This window comes from Hylobates moloch, unplaced genomic scaffold (assembly GCF_009828535.3).
Source record: "Hylobates moloch isolate HMO894 unplaced genomic scaffold, HMol_V3 SCAFFOLD_8, whole genome shotgun sequence".
Classification (NCBI taxonomy): domain Eukaryota; kingdom Metazoa; phylum Chordata; class Mammalia; order Primates; family Hylobatidae; genus Hylobates; species Hylobates moloch.
Window position 1 is genome coordinate 46888730 of NW_026652283.1, and position 25411 is coordinate 46914140.

At 41.6% G+C, this 25411-nt stretch overlaps 1 protein-coding gene across 5 annotated transcripts in view; it reads left to right on the top strand.

Annotated features, from left to right (window-relative positions):
• The window catches only part of MAST2 (microtubule associated serine/threonine kinase 2), a 244291-nt gene that overhangs the window by 191209 nt on the left and 27671 nt on the right, over positions 1 to 25411 (top strand). For 3 of the 5 annotated variants that reach the window (XM_032160691.2, XM_058443331.1, XM_032160695.2), the window contains 3 exons: positions 18614 to 18689; positions 21853 to 21873; positions 23698 to 23776. In XM_032160691.2, the coding sequence (XP_032016582.1) occupies positions 18614 to 18689; positions 21853 to 21873; positions 23698 to 23776 (176 nt within the window). The remainder of the gene's footprint in view (positions 1 to 18613; positions 18690 to 21852; positions 21874 to 23697; positions 23777 to 25411) is intronic. The other 2 variants (XM_032160693.2, XM_032160694.2) reach the window with 1 other exon arrangement.

Consider the following 25411-nt stretch of genomic DNA (forward strand, 5'->3'; position numbering starts at 1 on the left):
GAAGATGGCATTGTTAAACCTAGATGGTGTTTACACAGGTGCTTGCTATATAATTATATTCCTTTATAACTAGTGAAACTGTATAAATGAAGCAGCTGATTCAAGCTCAACTGACTGCTCCCAGTTTTGTTTATAACTTGTTTCTCTGGGATGAATGATCACTTACCTTTGAACTGTCTCCTCCAGCTGCTAAAATCGATTCATAAAGTGGAAAAAGCCTGCTTGCTAGGCTGCTGGATTTTCTGTCAGATTTTTTTTTTTTTTTTAGGGCCCATTGAGCCATTTATTGCCATCCTTAAGGAAGGATTCTTCTCAATAATGTCATTTTTTCTGGAGCTAGAACCGTGAATGTAAGTCATTAATAACAATCAGCTTAGCTGGGCACAGTGACTCACACCTGTAATATCAACACCTAGGGAAGCCAAGGTAGGGGAATTGCTTGAGACCAGCCTGGACAACATAGTAAGACCCCCATCTCTTCCAAAAATTAAAAAATTATCTGGCTTTTCCACTTTATGATGGCTCACACCTGTAGATCCTGCTCCTCAGGAGGCTGAGGTGGGAGGATCATTTAAGCCCAGGAGTTTTGAGGCTGCAATGAGCTATGCCTGCACCGCTGCACTCCTGGGTGATAGAATAAGACCCTACCTGAAACCAAAACAAACAAAAAAATGTAGCTATAAAAAAGAATGAAGGCCAGGCGCGGTGGCTCACGCTTGTAATCCCAGCACTTTGGGAGGCCGAGGCGGGCGGATCACGAGGTCAGGAGATCGAGACCATGGTGAAACCCCGTCTCTACTAAAAATACAAAAAAATTAGCCGGGCGTGGTGGCGGGCGCCTGTAGTCCCAGCTACTCGGAGAGGCTGAGGCAGGAGAATGGCGTGAACCCGGGAGGCGGAGCTTGCAGTGAGCCGAGATTGCGCCACTGCACTCCAGCCTGGGCGACAGAGCGAGACTCCGTCTCAAAAAAAAAAAAAGAATGAAATCACTGATGCAGCTGGAGGCTATTGTCCTAAGTTAATTAAGGCAGGAACAGAAAATACTGCATGTTCTCCCTTATATGTGGGAGCTAAACAGCGGGTTACTCATGGCTGTAAAGATGGCAACAGGCCAGGTGCAATGACTCACACCTGTAATCCCAGCACTTTGGGAGGCCGAGGCAGGTGGATCACTTGAGGTCAGGAGTTCAAGACCAGCCTCGCCAACCTGGAGAAACCTCATCTCTACTAAAAATACAAAAATTAGCCTGGTGTCATAGCACACGCCTGTAATCCCAGCTACTCAGGAGGCTGAGGCAGAAGAATCGCTTGAACCCAGGAGATGGAGGTTGAAATTGCCCCACTGCACTCCAGCCTGGGCAACAGAGTGAGACTCTGTCTCCAAAAAAAAAAAAAAAAAGGCAACAAAAGATTGGAGACTACTTAGAACTACTTAGGGGGGGCAAGAGTTGAAAAAGTAGCTATTGCGTTCTGTGCTCACTACATGGGTGATGAGATCAGTCGTACTCTAAACCTCAGCATCACGCAATATACCCAGGTAATAAACCTGCAAGTGTACCCACTGAATCTAAAATAAAAGTTGAAATTATTTTTTATGTGAATTTTTAAAGAATCAGTTTAAATATTTTCTTCAGAATGTTTTGTTGTTTTTGCTTTTGTCTTTGGAGACAAGGTCCCGCTTTGTCACATAGGCTGTAGTGTAGTGGCATGATCACGGCTCATTGCAGCCTCAACCTCCTGGGCTCAAGCAATCCTCCCACCTCAGCCTCCCGATTATCTGGGACTACATGTGCGCACCACTATGCCCAACTAATTTTTTAATTTTTTTGTAGAGACAAAGTCTCACTGTGTTCCCCAGGCTGGCCTCAAACTCTTGAGCTGAAGTGATCCTCCCGCCTTGGCCTCCCAGAGTGCCAGGATTACAAGTGTGAGCTACCATGCTGGCCCAGAATATTATAACATCTTAATCTTCCTTCCCTCCAGATAAGACCAATTCAAATTGTAACCATCCAATGGGTTCTCCTTGCCCACTGCCCAGATAGAGCCAATTTATCAAAACAGGGGAATTGCAATAGAGAAAGTGTTTGATACAGGAGACTGGAGTTTTATTACTGAAATCAGCCTCCCCCAAATTTCTGAGGCTATAGTTTTGTTTTGTTTTGAGATGGAATCTCAAAAATTGCACTCCAGTGCCCAGGCTGGAGTGCAATGACTTGATCTTGGCTCACTGCAACCTCTGCCTCCCATGTTCAAATGATTCTCCCACCTCAGCCTCCTGAGTAGCTGGGATTACCGGTGTGCATCACCACACCCGGCTAATATTTATAGTTTTAGTAGAGATGGGATTTCACCATGTTGGCCAGGCTGGTCTCAAACTCCTGACCTCAGGTGATCCACCTGCCTTGGCCTCTCAAAGTGCTGGGATTACAGGCGTAAGCCACTGTACCCGGCTGAGGCTAGGGTTTTTTTTTTTTTTTTTTTTGAGACGGAGTCTCGCTCTGTCGCCCAGGCTGGAGTGAAGTGGCTCAATCTCGGCTCACTGCAAGCTCCGCCCCCCGGGTTCACGCCATTCTCCTGCCTCAGCCTCTCTGAGTAGCTGGGACTACAGGCACCCGCCACCATGCCCGGCTAATTTTTTGTATTTTTAGTAGAGACGGGGTTTCACCGTGGTCTCGATCTCCTGACCTCGTGATCCGCCCGCCTCGGCCTCCCAAAGTGCTGGGATTACAAGCGTGAGCCACCGCGCCCGGCGAGGCTAGGGTTTTTTAAGGATAGTTTGGTGGGCAGGGGGCTAGGGAATGGGGGAATGTTGATTGGTTGAGTCAGGAATGATGTTATCTATAGGAGAATCTGTGAGGTTAGGAATCTTGTGGCCTCTGGCTGAATAACTCCTGAGCCATAATTTTAAACCTTGTGGCCAATTTGTCAGTTTTACCAAAGTGGTCTGGTCCCCAATCCTTCAGAGGGTTTTTCCCAGGAGGAGCTGTTACCATCTTTTTTTCCAAAGTAAGCTGAATTCCCACCAAAGTTAGTTTTGGCCCAAGCTCAGAAATGTACAAGGGCAGCTTGGAGGTTAGAAGCAAGATGGAGTTGGTTAGGTCAGATTTCTTTCATTGTCATAATATTCCTATGTCAGATTTTTCTCACTGTCATAATTTTGGCAAAGGCAGTTTCAAAATTATTGATTTTATTCTGTCAAGAAACTTTAAAATGGTAGTAATTTTGGCCTTTTTTTTTTTTTTTTGAAAGAGTCTTGCTCTGTTGCCCAGGCTGGAGTGCAGTGGTATGATCTCAGCTCACTGCAACCTCTACCTCCCTGGTTCAAGCAATTCCCCTGCCTCAACCTCAGCCTCTCGAGTAGCTGGGATTACAGGTGCACGCCACCACGCCCAGCTAATTTTTTTGTATTTTTAGTAGAGATGGAGTTTCACCATGTTTGCCAGACTGGTCCCAAACTCCTGACCTCAGGCAATCTGCCTGCCTCGGCCTCCCAAAGTGCTGGGATTACAGGCGTGAGCCACCGTGCCCGGCTGTAATTTTGGCCTTTTAAGGTAAAGTATATACTGGAGAAATAGAGAAAACCCAATAAAAGTAGCACACATTTTTAGGCCTTAGCATCTGTGGTAGAATAAAGAATTTCTGTGATCTTTGTTCCAGATGTAGGCAAAGAGCCTCTGAAAACCTTGGAATTTCCTGAAACCTAGGATTGTCTTGTTATACCAGTGAGGTGACTCATAATGGGCCTGTGGATAGTTTCAGGATGGGGACTGATCACCAGAAAGACAAACCACATTATTAGAAGGTTGAGATAGAGGCCGGGAGATTGAGTTCAGCCATTTAGCCAATCATTTAATCAATCATGATTATGTAATAAAAATTAGAACTCTGGACAACCTTAAGCTCAGTAGAGCTTCCTGGTTGGTGAACACAGTAGGGTGACACTCCCGGATTCCACAAGGAGAGGGCACAGGATCTCTACTTCCCCTCCCACACCTCACCCTGCCTTTGTGTATCCTTTATAATAAAACTGTAATAATAAGTATAGTGCTTTTCTGAATTCTATTAGTTGTTCTAGTAAATTATTGAATGTGGGAGGGCTGTGAGTACTCCCTAAACTTGTAGCTAGTCAGCCAGGTATGCTGGTGGTCTTGGCCCCTCCCCCTGCCACCCCCACAAAGATTTATGACTGGTGTTGGAAGTGAGGCAGTCTTGTCAAGGACTTTGCTCTTAAACTGTGGGGTCTATGCTAACTCTATATGGATGGCATCAGAGTTTAATTGCAGTATACCCAGTTTGAGGTAGTGTCAGAATAGCATCTTCTGAAAAGTCTGCAGAGCCTGGCCAGTTGGAAAGAATGCTTGTTTATTATATTGTTGCTTGCATTTGGTGGGAATTCATCATTACTTCCCCTTGCATTACAGATGCCTTTTGCCAAAGATTTCCATTACATACGTAGTGCTCTGTTTTTTGCTATTATCCTGGCAACAACTCCATAACTTGGAAACCATTTCTTTTCTCCAGCGTTGGCCATATTTGGTAACGTAGAATGTTGAATTGTGAATCAGCTCTAAAAAATCCTAATAAATAAATGAACCTTAAAATTGATAATAAGTACAGTATTTACCTTATTTATATAAGAACAAAGACTTATCATATGATGCCTTTCATTCTGGTAGGTGTCACCAAGAATTCAATGTAAGACTCAGAAAAAGTCTTTGACTTAGAAGGTGTTGTAAACTAAGCACATTCTGATTTCATTATCATGGCCTTATGGAAGCCCTCATCACTTTTCGTTTGGCTTATCGAAGATACCCCCTAACTCCTTTTCCCTCTCTATTCTGTCCATTCTAAATTTTAGAGTAAGACACTTTTTTTTTTTTCTAGACAAGATCTTACTCTGTTACCCAGGCTGGAGTGCAGTGACATGATCGCAGCTCACTGCAGCCTCTACCTTCCAGGGCTCAAGCAGTCCTCCCACCTCAGCCTCCCAAGTAGCTGGGACTACAGGTGTGCACCACCACACTCAGCTAATTCTTTTTAGTTTTTGTAGAGATAGAGTCTCACTATTTTGCTCAGGCTGGTCTTAAACTCCTGAACTCCAGAAGTCCTCCCACAGTGTTTGGATTACAGGCCCAATTTTCTTTTACAAAATGTGTTCCAAATATGCCAATTTTTTCTGTGCTAACAAGTGATTTTTAGTAGTATGCTCCCTAGGAGATTTGGGGTAACGGGCACAAACACTCTTTTCAGGGCGAAGGTGATATTTTATCATTGAGTGCAAAGGTAGCTACACTTTAAAAGAAATTTGTGCCATGGAAAAAGCAATTTGAAGATGGACATTTAGAAATGTTACCATCTATATGTGATTTTGGTTGAAAAATGTTATGCCTCCTCTAAAAGCTGGTAAGTCTGTCATTTGAAAACATTGGAAATAGAATGTTTCTAATCTTCTAAAAGAAAGGTTCAATTTTTAATCTATTGTTTAAAAATATAAAACTATAATACCTCTTCATTAGGTTCCAAGAAAAATTGCTGACATTACAGAAGATAAAAATTTATCATCCCTTGGAGGGAATTGAAAAACAAGTATCATGATTTAATAAATACAGCCAACAACACACTTCTTCCATTGGGAGCTACATGTCTTTGTGAGGTTTATTTTATTTTTTTTTATTTTTATTTTTTTTTGAGACAGAGTCTCACTCTTTCAACTAGGCTACAGTGCAGTGACACAATCATGGCTCACTGCAGCCTTGACCTCCTGGGCTCAAGTGATCTTCCACCTCAGCCTCCCAACTAAGTACGACCACAGATGCACACTACCACACCCAGCTAATAATTTTTTAAATTTTTGTAGAGACAGAGTCCCACTGTGTTGTTGCCCAGGCTGGTCTTGAACTCTTGGCCTCAACTGATCCTCCTGCCTCATCCTCCCAAAGTACTGAGATTACAGGCATGAACCACCACCCCTGGCCTATTTTTTATCTATAATAAAAGCAAGTCAAAATCTAAATTAAAAAACCAAACCACAGAAGGGTTTAGACTTAAGATTTTTAAAAATAAGAGCCATCTGATTAGGCACAGTGGCTCCCACCTATAATCCCAACACTTTGGCAGGCCAAGGCGGGAGGATTGCTGAGCCCAGGAGTTCAAGACTGCAATGAGCTGTGATTGAGCCATTGTACTCCAGCCTGGGTGACAGAGCAAGACCCTGTCTCAGAAAAAAAATCAATAAAAATGAGTAAATGGCCGGGCGCGGTGGCTCACGCTTGTAATCCCAGCACTTTGGGAGGCCGAGGCGGGCGGATCACGAGGTCAGGAGATCGAGACCACGGTGAAACCCCGTCTCTACTAAAAATACAAAAAATTAGCCGGGCGCAGTGGCGGGCGCCTGTAGTCCCAGCTACTCGGAGAGGCTGAGGCAGGAGAATGGCGTGAACCCGGGAGGCGGAGCTTGCAGTGAGCCGAGATTGCGCCACTGCACTCTAGCCTGGGCGACAGAGCGAGACTCCGTCTCAAAAAAAAAAAAAAAAAAAAAAATGAGTAAATGAGTACATAAATATGAGCTATCTTCAATCACATTGCATTCTAAATGAAAAGGTAAAACATTTTGTACCATGAATATGTAAGGTATTTAATATATTTGTTTTACTTATTTATATTTATTTTTAAACAAATGTTACTGAGATAAAAATGATATACAATATTCAAAGTATAAAGTTAGATAACTTTCTCTTTTTTTTGAGACGGAGTTTCACTCTTGTTGCCCAGGCTGAAGTACGGTGGCGTGATCTCAGCTCATTGCAACCTCCATCTCCCGGGATCAAATGATTTTCCTGCCTCAACCTCCTGAGAAGCTGGGATTACAGGCTCCCGCCACTACATCCTGCTAATTTTTGTTTGTTTGTTTGTTTGTTTGTTTTAATAGAGACCAGGTTTCACCATGTTGGGCAGGCTAGTCTCGGCTTCCCAAAGTGCTGGGATTACAGGCGTGAGCCACCGTGCCCAGCCAGCTTTCGACCTATGTATATACATCTGTGCAGCTATCACCATGATCAAAATTGTGAATACATCTGTCATCTCCTAAAGTTTCCCCAGGTCCTTTTGTAATTACTTGCAGGCAACCACTGATGTGCTTTTTGTCACTCGTAGATTACTTTGGATTTTGTAGAATTTTATCTAAATGGAGTTAGGTAGTATGTACTGTGTTTTTTTGTCTGGCGTCTTGTCCTCTGTATTTCCATATGAATTTAAAAATCAGATTATCAGACAGGCAGCTGGTATTTTTATTGGGATTGTGCTGAATCTGTAGATCAATTAGGAGTGAATTGACTTCTTAACAATATCAAATCTTTTAACCCATGAATATGCTTTGTTTCTCCACCTATTTAGATAATCTTTAATTTCTCTCAACATGTTTTCTGAAGTTCTTATGCCTCTTTTGTCAAATTTATCACTAGGTGTTCCATATTTTTATGCAATTATAAGTGGTATTATTATTTTTCATTTCTGATTATTTACAGTATGTGTAAATATAGTTGATTTTGTATATTGATATTTTATCCTGCAGCCTTGCTAACTCTTATTCCAGTAGCTTTATTGTAGATTCTGTTGTATTTTCTGGAGATACTCATGTTGTCCATGAATAAAGACAACTTGCCTATTCCACTGGGCTGGAACTCCCAGTATAATTTTGAATAGAAATGGTAATCGTAGATATTCTTGCCTTGTTCCTGATCTTAGAGCATTTTGTCTTTACTGTTAACTGTGGCATTAGCTCTAAGTTTGTCATAGAAACCCTTTATCAACTGAAGAATGTGTCCTATTCCTAGTTTGCTAAAAGTTTTTATCAAAAATTATTGTTGAACTTTTGTCAAGTGCATTTTCTATGTCTAATGAGATGATTATATGTTTTTTTCTTGATTAGCCTACTAATGTAGTGACTTATATTGATTGATTTGCAGATTTTAAACCAACTAGAATTCCTGAGATAAACGTTACTTGGTCATGATGTATTTGCTCCCACTTCCCATTATTTAGAGAATATTCATTTGTGCCGGGCGCGGTGGCTCATGCCTGTAATCCCAGCACTTTGGGAGGCCGAGGCGGGCGGATCATGAGGTCAGGAGATCGAGACCATCCTAGCTAACACGGTGAAACCCCGTCTCTACTAAAAATACAAAAAATTAGCCAGGTGTGGTGGCAGGCGCCTGGAGTCCCAGCTACTTGGGAGGCTGAGGCAGGACAGTGGAGTGAACCTGGGAGGCGGAGCTTGCAGTGAGCCGAGATTGCGCCATTGCACTCCAGCCTGGGCGACACAGCGAGACTCCATCTCAAAAAAAAAAAAAAAAAAAAAAGAGAATATTCGTTTGTATTAGTCTTTTTGTATGTTGTTGTATTTGATTTGCTGAAATTTTAAGATGTATGCATCTATATTCATAAGGAATATTAGTCTGTAGTTATCTTACAATATCTTTGTCTGGTTTTGGTATCAGGGTAATGCTGACCTCATAGTTACGAGTTGGGAAGTATTCCCTCCTCTTCAATTTTCTGGAAGTGTGTAGAATTGTTACTACTTCTGTCTTATATGTTTGGCAGAATTCTCCAGTGAAGCCTCTGAAACTAGAATTTGTGGGAAGGTTTTAAATTATAAACTTAATTTTGTTAATAGATATAGGACTATTTAGGTTATCTGTTACTGAGTGAGCTTTGGTAGTGTATATCTTTCAAAGAATTTTCAGTCTCTTCTAAGTTGTCAAATTAATTGACAAAGTTGTTTATAATAATTGACATAAAGTTGTTCTGATAACTGTAGAGTCCATAGAAGTGTCACCTTTCTCATTCTTGATGTTGGTAATTTGTGTTTTGTCTTTTTTTTTCCTGATTAGTCTGTCTATCGTTTTAATTTTATCGATCTCAAAAACCTGTGTATGTTTTTTGTTGGGTTTTTTGGTTTGTTTTTTGAGACAGGGTCTTGCTCTGTCACCCAGGCTGGAGTAGGGTGGCACAAACATGACTCACTGAAGCTTCAACCTCCTGGGCTCAAGCAGTCTTCCCACTTCAGCCTCTCAGGTAGCCAGGACCATGGCTATGTTGCCCAGGATGGTCTTGAACTCCTAGCCTCAAGGAATTCCCACACCTTGGCTTCCCAAAGTGCTAGGATTACAGGCATGAGCCAGCACACCCAGCCTCTAATTTCCCTTTTGATTTCTTCTTTGACCCACAAATTATTCAGAAGTATATTGTTTAGTTTATGAATATTTGGGGATTTTCCAGAGATCTTTCTGTTACTGATTTCTACTTCTATTTCATTGTAGTCAGAAAACATATTTTATATGACTTGAATCCTTTTAAAATTTATTGAGTTTTGTTTTATGGCTCAGAATGTGATCTTTCTTAGCAAATGTTCAGTGTTCACCTGGAAAGAATGTGTATTACTACTGTTTGGTACAGGTCTATTAAGTGACAGTTATGTCAAGTTTGTTGGTAGTGTTGTTCAAGTGTTCTACATCCTCACTGATCTTCTTCCCATTTATTTATTCAATCATTTATATCAGTATGAATAAGTATTTGTTATCTAGATCAGACTGTAATCCATTAATACTTTAGTTTTTTTGCTTAAGTTGTTCCATTTTGGCTATCAAGGTCCTTTCAGTTGGCTCCTTTTCCCCCTTGACATACATCAATTTGGTGGTTTTTGTTTGGTTGGTTTTGGTTTTGGTTTGTTGTTGTTTTATCCTTTCCTTACTATCTGCGACTATAAGATATTCCAGGCTCATGTTGTATATTTCTGACCCCAGTCCTAGAATCAGCCATTTCTCCAAGAGGTCTGGATTTTTAAATTGGAGAACAGTATTACAAATCAAGATCTGGGTTCTAGGAATGCTTGTTTCTACTGGGGTGTCCTTTTTCTAGTCCCTCTTAGCTGATTGATCAAAGACATATAGTATTAGTATGTATACTAACCTGTGAATATACACATATCTATAAATATTTTTATATGTAATTGTCTGTATTTATATTAAACATGAATTCTTCTTGATGTCTCTGGCTCCAATTCAATATCACATGGATCATTCTAGATTCTTCTTCCCTTTGCTGATCTGTAAATTTCCACTCCAACAATGAGAAACCTGGGTCCCATCATCCACCATCCATACACATAAACTGCTCAGTTCCAGTATACATGTATAGCAGTATCAAAATTATTAACTCATACTCCTTGAGAAACAACTTTATCAAGTTGAGTTCAGTACTTACCTGTAGTTCCTTTGATCTTTAGTCTTACTGATTTCATTCATTTCCAAAGTTTTCTTAGGTCAGCACTTTTCCTTTCACCCTCTTCAGTGATGTTGTTTCATACATTTGTAATACAGTTAGATTCTCTTGTCATAGTCTGCATTCTTCTCTGGGATCCTCTGATCTCATAAGTTTTTTTTTTAATTTGCCTTTAGAGGTGACAAACCAAGGCTTAATTTTTTTTTTCCCTTACATTACTCTCTAGGTTATAAAGTTCTGTATGTTTTGACAAATGCGTAATGTCTTGTGTCTGCCACTACAGTATCATACAGAGTAGATTTATTTCCCTAAAATAGTGCACAGTACTTCACGTATTTGTCCCTCATCTTCTCCCCCCTGGCACCATTGATTGTTTTACTGTCTCCGTAGTTATACCTACCTTTTCCAAAATGTCACATGGTCAGAATCTTATGACATATAGCCTTTCAAATTAGTTTCTTTCACTTAGCAATATGCCTTCAAGGTTCCTGTCTTTTCATAGGTTGATAGCTTGTTTATTTTTATCACTAAATAATATTCCATTGTATGGATGTACCACAGTATGTTTATCCATCATCTATTGAAGGACATCTTGGTTGCTTCCAGTTTTGGGCGATCGCGAATAAACTTGCTATACACATTCATGTTCAGGTTTTTGTGTAGACAAGTTTTCAACCCAAGTGAGTACTTACTTAGAGCAATTGCTGAATTTTGTGGGAAGACTGTGTTTAGCTTTTTAGAAACTGCCAAACTGTCTTCCAAAGTGGCTGTACCATTTTGCATTCCTACTAACAATAACAAGAGTTCCTGTTGTTCCCCATCCTTTTTAGCCATTCTAATAGGTATGTATGAGTATCCAATTGTAGTTTTAATTTGCAATGTCCTATGCCAAATGATGTTGAGAATCTTTTTACATACTTGTTTGCTATCTGTATATCTTCTTTGGTGAGGTGGGTGTTCAGATCTTTTGCTCATTTTTAAAATTGGGTTGTTTGTTTTCTTGTTGAGATTTAAGAGTTCTTTATACATTTGTCTTTTATCAAGTATGTGGGTTTTTTGTTTTGTTTTGTTTTGGGGGTTGGGGGTTGGGACTTGACTTTTCTTGATTGTTTTTGAGACAAGGTCTTGCTCTGTCACCCAGGCTGGAGTTCAGTGGTGCAGTCACAGCCCACTACAGCCCAAGCTCAAATGATCCTCCCACTTCAGCCTCCTAAGTAGCTGAGACCAGGTGCGTTAGGCTGCCAAACACAACTAATTTTTAAATTTTTTGTAGAGACAAGATCTCCCTGTATTGTCCAGACTGATCTTGAACTCCTGAGCTCAAGCAGTCCTCTATCTTCAGCCTCCCAAAGTGCTGGGATTACAGGCATGAGCCACCATGCCCAGCCAAGTATGTGTTTTTTTACAGATATTTTCTCCTAGTCTGTGGTCTGTCTTTTTCATTCTCTTAACAGTGTCTTTTGCAGAAGTTCTTAATTTTAATGCAGTCTAGCTTATTAATGTTTTTTTTTCATGGTTTTGCTTTTGGTTTCATATCCTAAAAATTCATCGCCAAACCCAAGGTCGCCTAGATTTTGTCTTATGTTATCATATACAAGTTTTATAGTTTTGTGTTTTACATTTAGGTAAATCTTACATTGGGATCATTTTCATGACCCATTTTGAGTTAATTTTTGTAAAAGGTATCTAGATTCATTTCTTTGCATATGAACATTCAGTTGTTGTAGCACCATTCGTCAATGAGAATATATATTTTCTTCATTGAATTGCCAGTGCTCCTTTGTCATCTATCAGTTGACTGTATTTGTATGGGTCTGTTTCTGGAGTCTTTACTTTGTTCTGCTGATTTACGTATCTATTCTTCCACCAGTACCATGTTGTCTTGATCACTATAGCTTTATAGTGAGTCTTGAGGTCAGGTAATATCAGTCCTCTAACCTTATTCTTCTTCAGTATTGTATTGGTTGTTTGGGTTATTTTGCCTTTCCATGTAAACTGTAGAATCAATTTGTCAATATTCACAAACTAACTTGCTTGGATTTTGATTGGGATTGCATTTAATCCATAGATCAAATTGCTTATAATTAACATTTTAGACATATTGAGTCTTCCATTATGATCATGCAGTGTCTCATTTATTTAGATCTTTGATTTCTTTCATCAGAGTTTCATAATTTACAGTGTATAGATTTTCAGTGTATTTGTTAAATTTATATGTAGGCATTTCAGTTTTTCTGTTAATGGTATTGTGTTTTTAATTTCAAATTCTGATTATTCATTTCTGGTATAAAGGGACACAATTGACTTTTTAATATTAGCGTTATATCCTGCAACCTTGTTGTAATTGCTTATTAGTTACAGGAGTGTTGTTTGTTGATTCTTTAGAATATTCTACATAGACAATCATGTCATCTCTAAACATAAATACCTTTATTTCCTCCTTCCCAATGTATTTACCTTTCATTTCCTTTTCTTGTCTTTTTGGTTTTGTTTTGCTTTTTTATTTATTTAGTTTTTTTAGAGATGGGGTCTCACTATGTTGCCCAGGCTGGTCTTTAACTCCTGGGCTCAAGTAATCCCCCCAACTCAGCCTCTGAAAGTGCCAGGATTACAAGTATGAGCCACTGCACCCAGCCATCTTTTCTTACCTTATTGCACTGGCTAAAACTTCCAGTATTATACTGAATAGGAGTAGTGAGAGGCCATCTTTGCCTTGTTCCCATTCTTGGAGAAAAAATACCCAGTTTCTCCCCATGAAGTATGATGTTAACAACAAGTATGTCTTCTGTAGATGTTCTTGGTCAAATGAGGAAGTTCTCCTGTATTCCTAGTTTGCTGAGTTTTTATCAAAAAAGTTTTAAATGGGTTTTAGATTTAGTCAAGTGCTTTTTCTGTATCAGTTGATGTGACCATATGCTTTTTCTTCTTTAGTATGTTGATGTGGTAGATAATTGATTTTCAAATGTTGAGCCATCCTTGCATACTTGGAGTAAATTCCATTTGGTGACAGTATGTAACTTTTTTATACATTGTTGGATTTGATATTTCTTATATTGAGAATTTTTGCATCTGTTTTCATAAGAGATATTGGTCTATAATTTTTTTTCTTACAATATTTTTATCTGGTTTGGGTAATAGAGTAATAGTGGCCCTATGGAATGAGTTAGGAATCATGTTACAATCATCTTTGGTTGGAAGAGATTGTAGAGAATTGGTATCATTTCTTCTATAAGTGTTTGGTAGAATTAATCAGTGAAACATCTGAAACAGGTGCTTTTTTTGGAGATTATTAGTTATTGACTCAGTTTCTTTAATGGAGTCTTTCTTTTTTTAAAATCCAATCTAACAAGTTCTACCTTTTAATTGGGGCATTTAATGTGGTTGTTGATGTGGTTTGTTTATGTCTACCACCTCCCTTTTTCTTTCCTAATTATTCCACCTGTTTTTTTCTCCTTCTGTGATCTTTTGCTGCTTTATTTGGGGTTAAGTGTGTATTTTTATTCCATTTAAGTCCTTTATTGGCTTATAGGCTATAACCCTTTATAGTTTAGTGTTTACCTTAGCATTTATAGTATATATCTTTAACATATCCCTCATATCAATCTTCAAATAATTTTATACCACTTCATATACAGGATAAGAATCTTCCATTTCTCCCCTTCCAGCCTTTATATAGTTGTTTTCAAACTTTTGATCCCCATGTGTTGTAAATCCCACACTATTATTATTTAATAGTAATAATATTATTATTATTTAAACATGTACTGCTTTTTAAAGAGATTTAAATAATAAGAAAATGTCATGTATCTTTTTCCATGTAGTTAAGTTTCCCATTGCTCTTCATTCTTTTGTGCAGATCCATATTTCCACCTGGTATCCTTTGCTTCTGCCTAAAGGACATTTTTAAAACATTTTTTTGTAGTGTGGTTTGCTGTTGATAATTTTATTTAGTTTTTTTGTTTGAAAAAGTATTTATTTTTTACCTCTGTCTTTTAAAAATATTTTTGCTGAGGCCAGGAGCAGTGGCTTATGCCTATAATCCCAGCACTTTGGGAGGCTGAGGCAGTAGGATTACTTGAGGTCAGGAGTTTGAGACCAGCCTGGCCAACATGGTAAAATACCATCTCCATTAAAAATAGAAAAATTAGCCAGGCATGGTGGCGCGTGCCTGTAATCCCAGTTACTTGGGAGGCTGAGGCAGGAGAATCTCTTGAACCCAGGAGGCAGAGCTTGCAGTGAGCCAAGGTTGCGCCATTGCACTCCTGCCTGAGCAACAAAACGAGACCCCATCTCAAAAAAAATTTTTTTTTTTGCTGGTACAATGACTTCTGACACTAACTACCCCAAATTAGGCCAAACTTTACAAGGGCCCAGTCTGCTACAAAACTGCCCTCACTTTAGACACCAAGCAGAAGTTTGGGGGTTCCCAAGTCACCCATACTTCTGACAAAATGGATACAAATTTGAGGTTTCTTCCTACCTCCTGAGTTCAGTAATTCACTATACTTAGGTTTACAATTTTATTGTGGCAAAAAAGATAAAAATCAGGTCCGGCCAAAGAAGACATGTGTAGGACAAGGTCTGGGAGGGTCCCAACACAAGGCTTCCAGTGCCTTCTCCCTGTGAAGTCAGGATGCATCACCCTTCTAGCACATGGATGTATAACAATACATACAAATTATTATTAAGCAGGGAAGCTCACAGGAGCTTTGTGTCCAGAGTGAGCTTTTATTTTATAAGCATGATTGATTGACTCATTGGCCATATGACTGAACTTAATCTCTAGCCCCTCTCCACTTCTGGGAAGTCAGGTTTATGTCAGACTGATAGCAAGTGGCTCAAAGCCCTAACCCTCTTTTTTTTGTTTTTGTTGTTTTTGTTTGTTTGTTTGTTTTTTGTTTTTGTTTTGTTTTGAGATGGAGTCTCACTCTGTCGCCCAGCCAGGCTGGAGTGCAGTGGCACGATCTCGGCTCATTGCAGTGAGCCTCCTAGGTTCTAAGCGATTCTCCTGCCTCAGCCTCCCAAGTAGCTGGGATTACAGGCATGTGCCAGCACACCTGGTTAATTTTTGTATTTTTAGTAGAGACGGGGTTTTGCCATGTTGGCCAGACTGGCCTTGAACCCCTGACCTCAGGTGATCTGCCTGCCTCGGCCTCCCAAAGTACTAGGTGAGTGCTAGCACTCCCTGGTGCTAGGTGAGCCTCAAAGCCCCAACCCTCCAATTACATGGTTGGTCTTTCAGGTGTGGCCAGCTCCCATCCTGAGTTATATCATTAGCATAAAGTATCAGGCCCTATCATGAATAACAAAAGCACTCCTATCACTTGGGAAATTCCAAGGATTTAGAGGCACCTTCCCAGGAACTGGGGACTAAGGCCAGTCAAATTCTTTACTACACAACAGCTGGGTCTAGAATTCTAGGTTGGCAGGAGAATAGCCATATCTTCCATAATTTTTTTTTTTTTTTGAGACAGAGTCTTGCTTTGTCGCCTAGGCTGGAGTGCAGTGGTGCGATCTCGGCTTACTGCAAGCTCCACCTCCTGGGTTCACGCCATTCTCCTGCCTCAGCCTTCCGAATAGCTGGGACTACAGGTGCCCGCCACGACGCCCGGCTAAATTTTTTGTATTTTTTAGTAGAGACAGGGTTTCACTGTGTTAGCCAGGATGGTCTCGATCTCCTGACCTCGTGATCCACCCACCTCGGCCTCCCAAAGTGCTGGGATTACAGGCGTGAGCCACCACGCCTGGCCCATATCTTCCATAATTTAAAGATATTGCTCTGCTGTCTTCTTGCATTGTTTCCAATAGAAACAATAGAGAAATATGCTATAATCCTTGTCTTTGTTCCTCTGTATAACATATCTTCTCACTTTACCCAGCTCCACCAAGCTCTAGCCATTCTTAAGATTTTTCTCTGTTTCTTGAGTTTTGAGCGATTTGACTATGGTATTCTTTGATATACTTCTCTTCTTCTTTCTCATGTTTGGGATTCTTAGAGATTCTTAGATTTGTGATGTTACAAGAAAAACTTGGGATTGCAACGTCCCATCTAAACTGAGAAGGAGCCATGAGACCAAAGAATGACTCAGACAAGTGTAACTTGATGAATAGACAAGTTTATTCAACTTACATACAAGGCACTCCTGGATGGCAGCAGGACAGCTCTAGTGATCCACACTGCCTCCTGTCTCTAAACCGCATTTTTTTGTTTGTTTGTTTTTAGACATGGGGTGTTTTGCCATGTTGCTTAGGCTGGTCACAGACTCCTGGACTCAAGTGATCATCCTCCTCAGCCTCCCAAACTAGGATGACAGGCGTGAGCCACTGTACCCGGCTCCCTCTAAACTGCTTTTAAGCTAATTTTCTGGATCTTTGCCTACTGTGTTTGAACAATGATAGTGTTTTTCTTGAGAGATTCTCAGATACTCTCTGGGATGGTTGGCTGGTTCTCAGGGATACCTGCTCCTCAGCTGGTTACCATTGCCATGGGCCTAGCCTTCAGGTTTCAGGCAGTGAACATATGTACCTTTAAGTAATCTGGTAAAGGACCTGTCACACAACATGTGGGTATATGGTTTTTGTCAAATTTGCAAAATTGTCCGCCATTATTTCTTCCTATCTTTTTTCTGTATCCCCTGCTCTCCGCTCCCCCTGCTTGAAGTTGTCCTACAGCTCAGTGGTGCTGTTTATTTAGTTTTTTTGCCGCTTTTTTTTCCCTCTCGGTGTTAGTTATTTCTGACATACGTGTGTGTTATGTAACCCTAGCTCTACTATGCGCACCTGGAAGATTCTTTGTACCTCTGTAACCAGACCGATCCTTGGAAGGCTAGTCATTGTAGGATGCTCATGTCCAGGCATCTCCTTGTGGCTTTAGCTGGGTGGTTTTGGGAACCAACAAAGGGCATCTGGTTTTGCATGTCAAGAATCAAACTGTGGGTATTTGTTAATCTTTGACATGGGATGACACTATCAAAAAAGAATAGAATTTTTTTAAAAAAATAATCCTTGATACTTCTGAGGAGGCCTGACCCTTATTAAGTCCTGGCTAAGGAAACAGCTACTCAGGATCACTTCCCTTATATCCTGGTGCCCGCTAGCCAGAAGATGGGGAGAGGTCATAACAGATAGCCCTAACACAGAGCATGGAAAACCCAGAGTTCGTGCAATGTTGAGAGCAGATCCACTGGATGAAGTTGTATATTTTATGCACCTGGGGGTGAGAAGAACTGAAAATGCCCCTTATTATTTCAACCAAAAACAATGCCATTATATAATTGATACAGAGGTGCTGCTGCATAGGGTAGTAGGAGCACTGATTGAGAGGCTGGTTTCTACTAGATCAGTATAAAAAGACATTAAGTGCTATATAAGCCCTATTAGATAGAGATAATGGGAAACAAAGGGGTAGGTTTTTGGCAACTTGGAACATCCATACCCTGTGCAGAAAACATACGATCCAAGAGAAAGCCAGTGCATGTTGAAGTACCAGGCCCCTGGGAGGTAAGCACAGAAGTGAGGAGGTGGACAGGGGTTAGAGGGGAGCCAGCACAGCATGGAGTATGGTGCTTACTTCAACATGGCCTTTTGAGTAGTCATATTAACAACTGCCAACTAGGGGCTCCTACTTACCAGCCCCCAGCTAGAAGATAGCCCAGAGAAGTGTGGCAGGCTTAGGTTTAAGAACCATTGGGAATAATACAAAGGTAAACTTACAGTTTTGTTCAAAGCTTCTGAGCTTTAAGTTAGCAAGTTACAGGGAACACGTGAATACTAATAAGAAATGGCGGTATGCTTTGTAGACTTGGGGGCCTTGATTATGAACTATCTTAAGGTTTAATACTATCCTGAGTCCCTACCTGAGAACTTCTCTTTCCCCTTAAAACACACATGTTCCTGGTTTAGCCCTTGGATACAGTGCGCAGAGATATATATGCAAGAAACTTTTGGATTAGGGGTCCTATTGCCCTTTGAGAAAGCATGAACATTTGGCTATACCCTCTGACCGAATGAGCTCTTTAAGCCTTCTGAATGTTGGTTCACTTGACAAGACAGATTGAAGTCTCAGGTGTTCCTAGGAGGGCAGGAAATAGTCAAGTTGCTACTAGATCTAGAATGGTTGTCTGAGAGACATGGGTTGTTACAGGAAACTTGGGAACAAGGGAGAAAACCTCTGGGCTATGAAACTTTTACAGAAAGAGACTCATTAAACTGATAGTGGCCCTGAGAAAATAACTATATAATTGCCAGTGCTAGGGGGATATTTCTTGCCCGAAAGTCATGTCCACCCTTCTCACAAGCAAACCTCACAGAGTTTCATTTCTTTTCCCATCCACAGGTAACAGTCCTTTGGACAGCCCCCGGAATTTCTCTCCAAATGCACCTGCTCACTTTTCTTTTGTTCCTGCCCGTAGGTAAGTTGATAGGAAACCTCCTCTGGGACCAGCACATGTGGCACTTGCATGAGTGTTAGTTGAATGTCAGATTCCTCCTTTAAGTGTCACTACTCTTTCAAGTGTATTACCTGAAGCTCCCATCCATCAAAACTCTGTCTTTGCTTTCCTCTCCCAGGTTGTAATGATCGTGTTCTGGTTTTGCTTTGTAGGTGCCCCACGTGTTTGTGTTTGAATGTTTAAACAGGAGAGTAGATATTAAGTAAAAGTAGATTTATTTGTATAATTCACTTTTTTTTTAAGTCCCTAATGTCCTATGGGTATGTTCCAAAGCATTATACTTTCAATTGAGAACTGTCCTAGAGTGATGAATGAAAAAATAAGCTCTCCTCCAGGAGGACCCAAAGTTTTACTCTTTGTCCTCTTTAACTCAGCTAGTTTAAAGCAGCTGGAAGGGCCCTTTGTGCCTCTCTCCTTGACTTTGAGCTGGAGTTCGTTTGGGGGTATAAAGAGACTACAGGGACTTCACTTTTCCTTCTATGAATTTAGAAAGATTTGGTGCATACAGAGCCATGCTTACAGTCCTCCTCCCATGTTTCTTCCCTCTTGAGAGTGATAACAAACCTGTCTGTGGCCCATGGCAGCAATGCTGACAGCTCTGCTTGTGGCTGGAATATCATCAGGCCTTTGGAGAAAGCTGAATGAGATTTATCCATCCAAATCACATACCTGGGCTCTATACACACATGATTTCTTGTCAGAACTTTTCTAAGATTCTTTGCCAGAGTTTATATTTATTTTATTTTTTAATTTTTAAAATTGTTCTTGGTTAGAGTTAGTCTCTGGTATAAGACTTCCAGGAAAATTATGGTTCCAGATTTGTAACCTTTAATGGATGGAGAATGTAATATAGCCGGAGGCCAGGACAGTTTTAATACTTAGACTACTTTTTTTTTTTTTTTTTTTTTTTTTGAGACGGAGTCTTGCTCTGTCGCCCAGGCTGGAGTGCTGTGGCACGATCTCGGCTCACTGCAAACTCCGCCTCCCAGGTTCACGCCATTCTCCTGCCTCAGCCTCCCGAGTAGCTGGGACTACAGGCGCCCGCCATCACGCCCGGCTAATTTCTTTTTTTGTATTTTTGGTAGAGACGGTGTTCCACCATGTTAGCCAGGATGGTCTCGATCTCCTGACCTCGTGATCCACCCGCCTTGGCCTCCCAAAGTGCTGGGATTACAGGCATGAGCCACTGCGCCTGGCCTACTTAGACTACTTTTTAAAAAAAGACATATTAGGAAAAGGGGAGGCTCCTGGAAATGGTGTTAACTCACTATTCCAGTGATAACCCAAAATAAATCCATCCTCTTTCCAGGATTCTTTGCAGCTGAAAAGAACATGAACAGGTTGGGATAAGTTTGGTGGCTGACTTGGGTTTCCTCCTTCAACCCACTTACCTTATTCAAAACAAATTTTATGCAGGTTTGTTCCATGGGCTCATCTCTCCTACCCTATGGAACTTCCAATTTGTTAAGCAAGGATCCAGATAAGATCACTTACAGTATAAGAATATGCTGGTTTGATGCATTTGTTTGTCCAGCCCAGCTGGAAAGACTTATCCCAGACTTCTTGCCTGGACTGTGTATAAACTGTACTCTCAGAGTAGGTATGAGCTAGGACACCAAGACCTGTGGCCAGATCCCCATAGGTGGCATTGAGTTATTTCTCATCCATTTGGTAAACATTTGCTGAGCACCACCAACTAGAGCCAGGCACACTCAGCTGGGTGCTTAGTTATGTAGTGGTAACAAAATAGACATAGTCCCTACTTCCCTGAAACTCAGGATGTAGGAGAGTCTGTGTACTGGTTGTTTCCTCTGTAAGGAATGCTGTTCCCTCAGATCTTCATTTAGCTAACTCATTCTTATGATTCATAGCTCCTCTTAAATGTCACCTCCTCAGAGAGGCCTTCCCTAAACATTCAATCTAAAGGGGCCTTCTTGTCTTTCTCTATCAAATCATCCAGTTTTATTTTCAAACTAGTACTTTTCAATTCCTGATATTATCTTATTTGCATATTTTCTGTCTCAATTCAACCACAATCAAGTCATCTTTAATAGAGATACCTTCATTTGTTGAAAGCTGTGTCCTGGCGGGAAGACAAATGAGTAGTGGGAGAGAAAGACAAACAAATATATGGTTATAAATTATGACAAGCACCACAGAGGGAAAGAGCATGATGCTGCATGAAAGAACAGGAAGAGGGCCAAGCACAGTGGCTCACGCCTGTAATCCCAGCACTTTGGGAGGCCGAAGCAGGCGGATCACTTGAAGTCGGGAGTTTGAGACCAGCCTGGCCAACATGGTGAAACACCATCTCTACTAAAAATACAAAAATTAGCCGGGCATGGTGGCGCAGGTCTGTAATCCTAGCTACTTGGGAGGCTGAGGCAGGAAAATCACTTGAATCCGGGAGGCAGAGGTTGCAGTGAGCCGAGATCATGACACTGCACTCCAGCCTGGGAGACAGAGCGAGACTCCATCTCAAACAAAACAAAACAAAAAAAGAACAGGAAGATACTAAGGCCAAAGAACCTCCACTGGGTGGCCATGTAAAGCCTCTCTGAAGGATGAGAAGCAGCTGCCACCTTAGGTGTGAGGACGCAGGTGTGTGTAGACCATTCCAGGCAGAGGGAACAGCCTGTTCCATTGATACCATGGGTCTGTTTCATTGCCTGGGTTTAGGAGTAGGACCAACTAGGAGGCTTCAGGGCCTGGTTTTTACCACTGAGACCCAAACAGGTCTATGCTAGGTGGCATGACATTTGAGTCATGTGCATGGAACATGGATCTCTGGGCTGTCCTCTTATAGAACATAGTAAGAAAAGCTGCTGGTTATTGGTGGGATGGGGAGAAGTGTTTCAACCCTGCCAAACAGAGTATCAGGAATTGTTTGTTTCTGTGTTACTGGCTGGCGCTTTGGAGGATCACATGGGTTTGCAATGTCAAACAAAAGACAGATTGAATTGAACACTAAGGATAGATCCTTTGGTCCTACAATTTCACTTCAAACTATCACACATTCCTAAACAGAAGGAATGTGCCAAGCTAGACCAAATACCAAGATTCAAAAAGATCACTGTGTCTGGTTCCTTTGGTTCTCACTGTAATGTGTATTTTTTTACTACAGCCATAGCCACAGAGCTGACAGGTAATAGCGGGTATAATGGGGAGAGGGGCTGGGAAACTGCTATGCATGGCCAGACAATATGGTTTGTGATGTTGTGGTTGGTGAAAACTGGTTGTGATGATTCTTCTCTGACTGTGGGTATGAACATTGGGCCTTTCATGTCTTGCAAAGAGGCCCAAAGGGATCTCCCTCTACCTGCTGGAACCAAGGCTCAGAGCTCATATGCTTGGAGGCAGGAATTGCTGAATAGTTCCAAACTTCTGAGCTTAGGGACAAGTCGCCCTTATTCCCACAGCGTTGCACAGTCAGGTGACTGCGGTGACCAGATAGAGGAAATAGAGGCATCATGTGGTGGCATTTCTTCCTGACTCTGGTGGCCCCTGCTGTTCATTATACAGAGAAATAGCTGCCATGCAACTGGTTTTCATTTCTATCTAAGGGGAGGAAAACTCACGTGTACAAAAGTGTATTTGACAAGGGTTTGGGAAATCCATCCCTGAGTTATGCTTGTCTCATCTTTGCTGAGCTGTTTCCTGGAACTGACTTGCTTTATTGTGTGATGCTCCCAGGACCCAGCAAAGAGGTCAGAGAGAACATCATGTCTGAGCACCTTCCTGGAATGTCTGAACCTCAGAGACTAGGTTCCAGCAGAGTTATAGCCTATATGTGCTGCTGCCAGGGTGGCATGAAGTTTGAGTCATGTGCATGTGGCATGGAACCTGTGGCTCACCTCTTACAGAACAGAGTAGAAAAGCTGCTAGGTATTGGTGAGGGTGGGGAGGAGTGCTTCGAAGGGAGAAGCCCCAGCAAGATTTATTCCTTTTTGCTTCTTCCTCTCCCTGTCCCTGCCATAACCATGAAGCCTTGAACAAACCACCCAAATCTCAAGATCTTAGTGTTTTCTCTGTAAATTGTAATATGAACTTACAAAGATCCTCCATTGCTGATAGTCCAAGGTTCTGTGAGTAGCAGCAAAAAAACTTTGTATCTAACTTCAACCAGAGCAGGCTGTACCCTTAAGCTCTACAAAAAAGAATACACCACATCCCACAGTCCGGGCAAAGAATCACACATTCATATTATAAAAGTTTCAAACTAGATCCCTGCTTGATCTTTCCCCTCTACAGTAAAGCAAATAACTGTGGCGGGGTGGGGGGGCGTGTTTTGTTTGTTTGTTTTGATGAGAGCTGTGGGGAGCATCCTCTTGAGAGCAGCAGGAAGCCTCCCCCAAAGTCTCATATACAGCTAAGGGTATGTCACCTCCCTCCTCTTTCATAAAGTTACTGTCACTCTTCGACAGACATTCCCAAATATTGGTTTTATAAGTCCTAACAGCTCCTAGGCAGCCTATAACTATTTCCCATTCATTAGCTCAGTTCAGACCCAGATGGTGGCCCACTTCTTCCTGTTGTCAGCCAGTGGCCTGGGGAAGACCAAAGAGCCCTTAACATGGAGCCTTCACAAACGGAAATAGCTGCATTTCAGTGGCAGTTCTATCTTGTAATGTTGCCTATAGCTGGAATCCTCTCTCATTGTTTCTATGAAAGTAAGTTGAGAGTATGAAAATATATATTCCAAAACCACAGTATTGTATGACAGATGTTCTTCTGTTATACAAAGTTATAGAGTATTTTATAGTCAGAGATGTCTGTCTTTGCAGGGAAAACAACAATAAGCCCTCTGTAGGAGAGAGATGTAAAAGCATGTACTGGACTGAGCAGTAATGTCTTAAGGAGGAGCCCTACAGTGAATCAACTGCCCCTAAAATGCTGATGAACAGACAGGCAGGTTGTGGGTCAGGGTGTAGTCCTGTAGAAACTGCCTAATACTTTTTCTTGCATACAGGACTGATGGGCGGCGCTGGTCTTTGGCCTCTTTGCCCTCTTCAGGATACGGAACTAACACTCCTAGCTCCACTGTCTCAGTAAGTAGCCATATCTGTGGCCATACTTCCTTCACCCTGAGGAAGTACTTCCGTTTGGGTTATCTAGTGTTACAAAATGGTTCTCAACTTTTTCTCCAAAGTCAAACTCAAGAGAAGTTGCTGAGAGATGATGTTGGGTGCAACAGAGGGCTGGGGTGCCTTCCCAACCATAGCCAGCGCCATAAGTGCCTTCGGAAAGGATGACCAGTGCCCTCTCTGGGAATCAGTTACTTCTAGTGGAGGCAGAGGAGAGCTTGAGGATGAACTTTTGCTTTGACAGTGAGACCAGATATGGGAACTCCTAAGCACACTTCCCCTACTCCTCCATCCTTATTTCTAGAACTGGAACCAAGAGCAGATCACCTTTCTCATATCTGAAGCACTTGGTAGACTCTCCCCCTCTTTTTCACCTTTTTCTTTCAAAAAAGAAGGGAAGAGTGATTGTTATTTGATATCCAAGTTTGATGCATATGAAACAAAAAGCTGGACCTGTCTCTAAAGTGTTTATTTCTTTTGGAGAATGTTTTAGCCTAAAACACAAGAGCTGTACTAATTGCTGCTATGCACAATTGACCCTTAAGTAAACCCTCATTGAGCAACCTTGTTTTTTTTTTTGAAGGAGTGTCACTGTCACCCCGGCTGGAGTGCAGTGGCGCAGTCACGGCTCACTGCAGCTTCGACCTCCCCAGGCTCAGATGATCCTCCCACCTCAGCCTCCTAAGTAGACTGGGACTGCGGGGGCATGCCACCACCCTGTAGCAGGCTAATTTTTTGTAGAGAGGGGGTTTCATCATGTTTCCCAGGCTGGTCCCAAATTTCTAGGCTCAAGCGATCCATCTGCCTTGGCTTCCCAAAGTGCTAGGATTACAGGCGTGAACTACCACACCCAGCTGAGCAACTTTTTATTAAAACCACAGTGACAAGGTTGGCCAACTTTTTCTGTAAAGACCCCAATGTGGAGTAAATGTTTTAGTCTTTGAAGGCCATACAGAAGCAGGCCATAGACCTGCTGACCCCATCCCCATTATTTGCAGCATTCTTCAGGTCTTCCTTGCTCAGTGTGCCTTTATTCCTGAATCTCGAGCAGGGAAAAGGAGTACATTTCCTCTCCCAACCTAGATATTACTATCACATTAATCCAAAGATGTCACTGGTCTTTGGCAACTGTTAAGTTTAAGATCTCTCTCTAATAAACATCCCCTTTCCCGGGCCAGGCGCGGTGGCTCACGCCCGTAATCCCAGCACTTTGAGAGGCTAAGGCAGGCTGATCACAAGGTCAGGAGATCGAGACCATCGTGGCTAACATGGTGAAACCCCGTCTCTACTAAAAATACAAAAAATTAGCTGGGCGTGGTGGCACGCGCCTGTAGTCCCAGCGTCTCAGGAGGCTGAGGCAGGAGAATCGCTTGAACCCAGGAGGCGGAGATTGCGGTGAGCCGAGATCACGCCACTGCACTCCAGCCTGGGTGACAGAGCAAAACTCTCTCTCAAAAAAAAAAAAAAAAAAAAATCCCCTTTCCCGTAACTCTTTACTCAAACAAGTGATTTTTTTAGAACCAAGGTAAGTCTCATCTATGTGTAAATATTCCTTTTCTGCAAATTTTAGTAGACTTAACTCATTGCTCCAGCTTATTA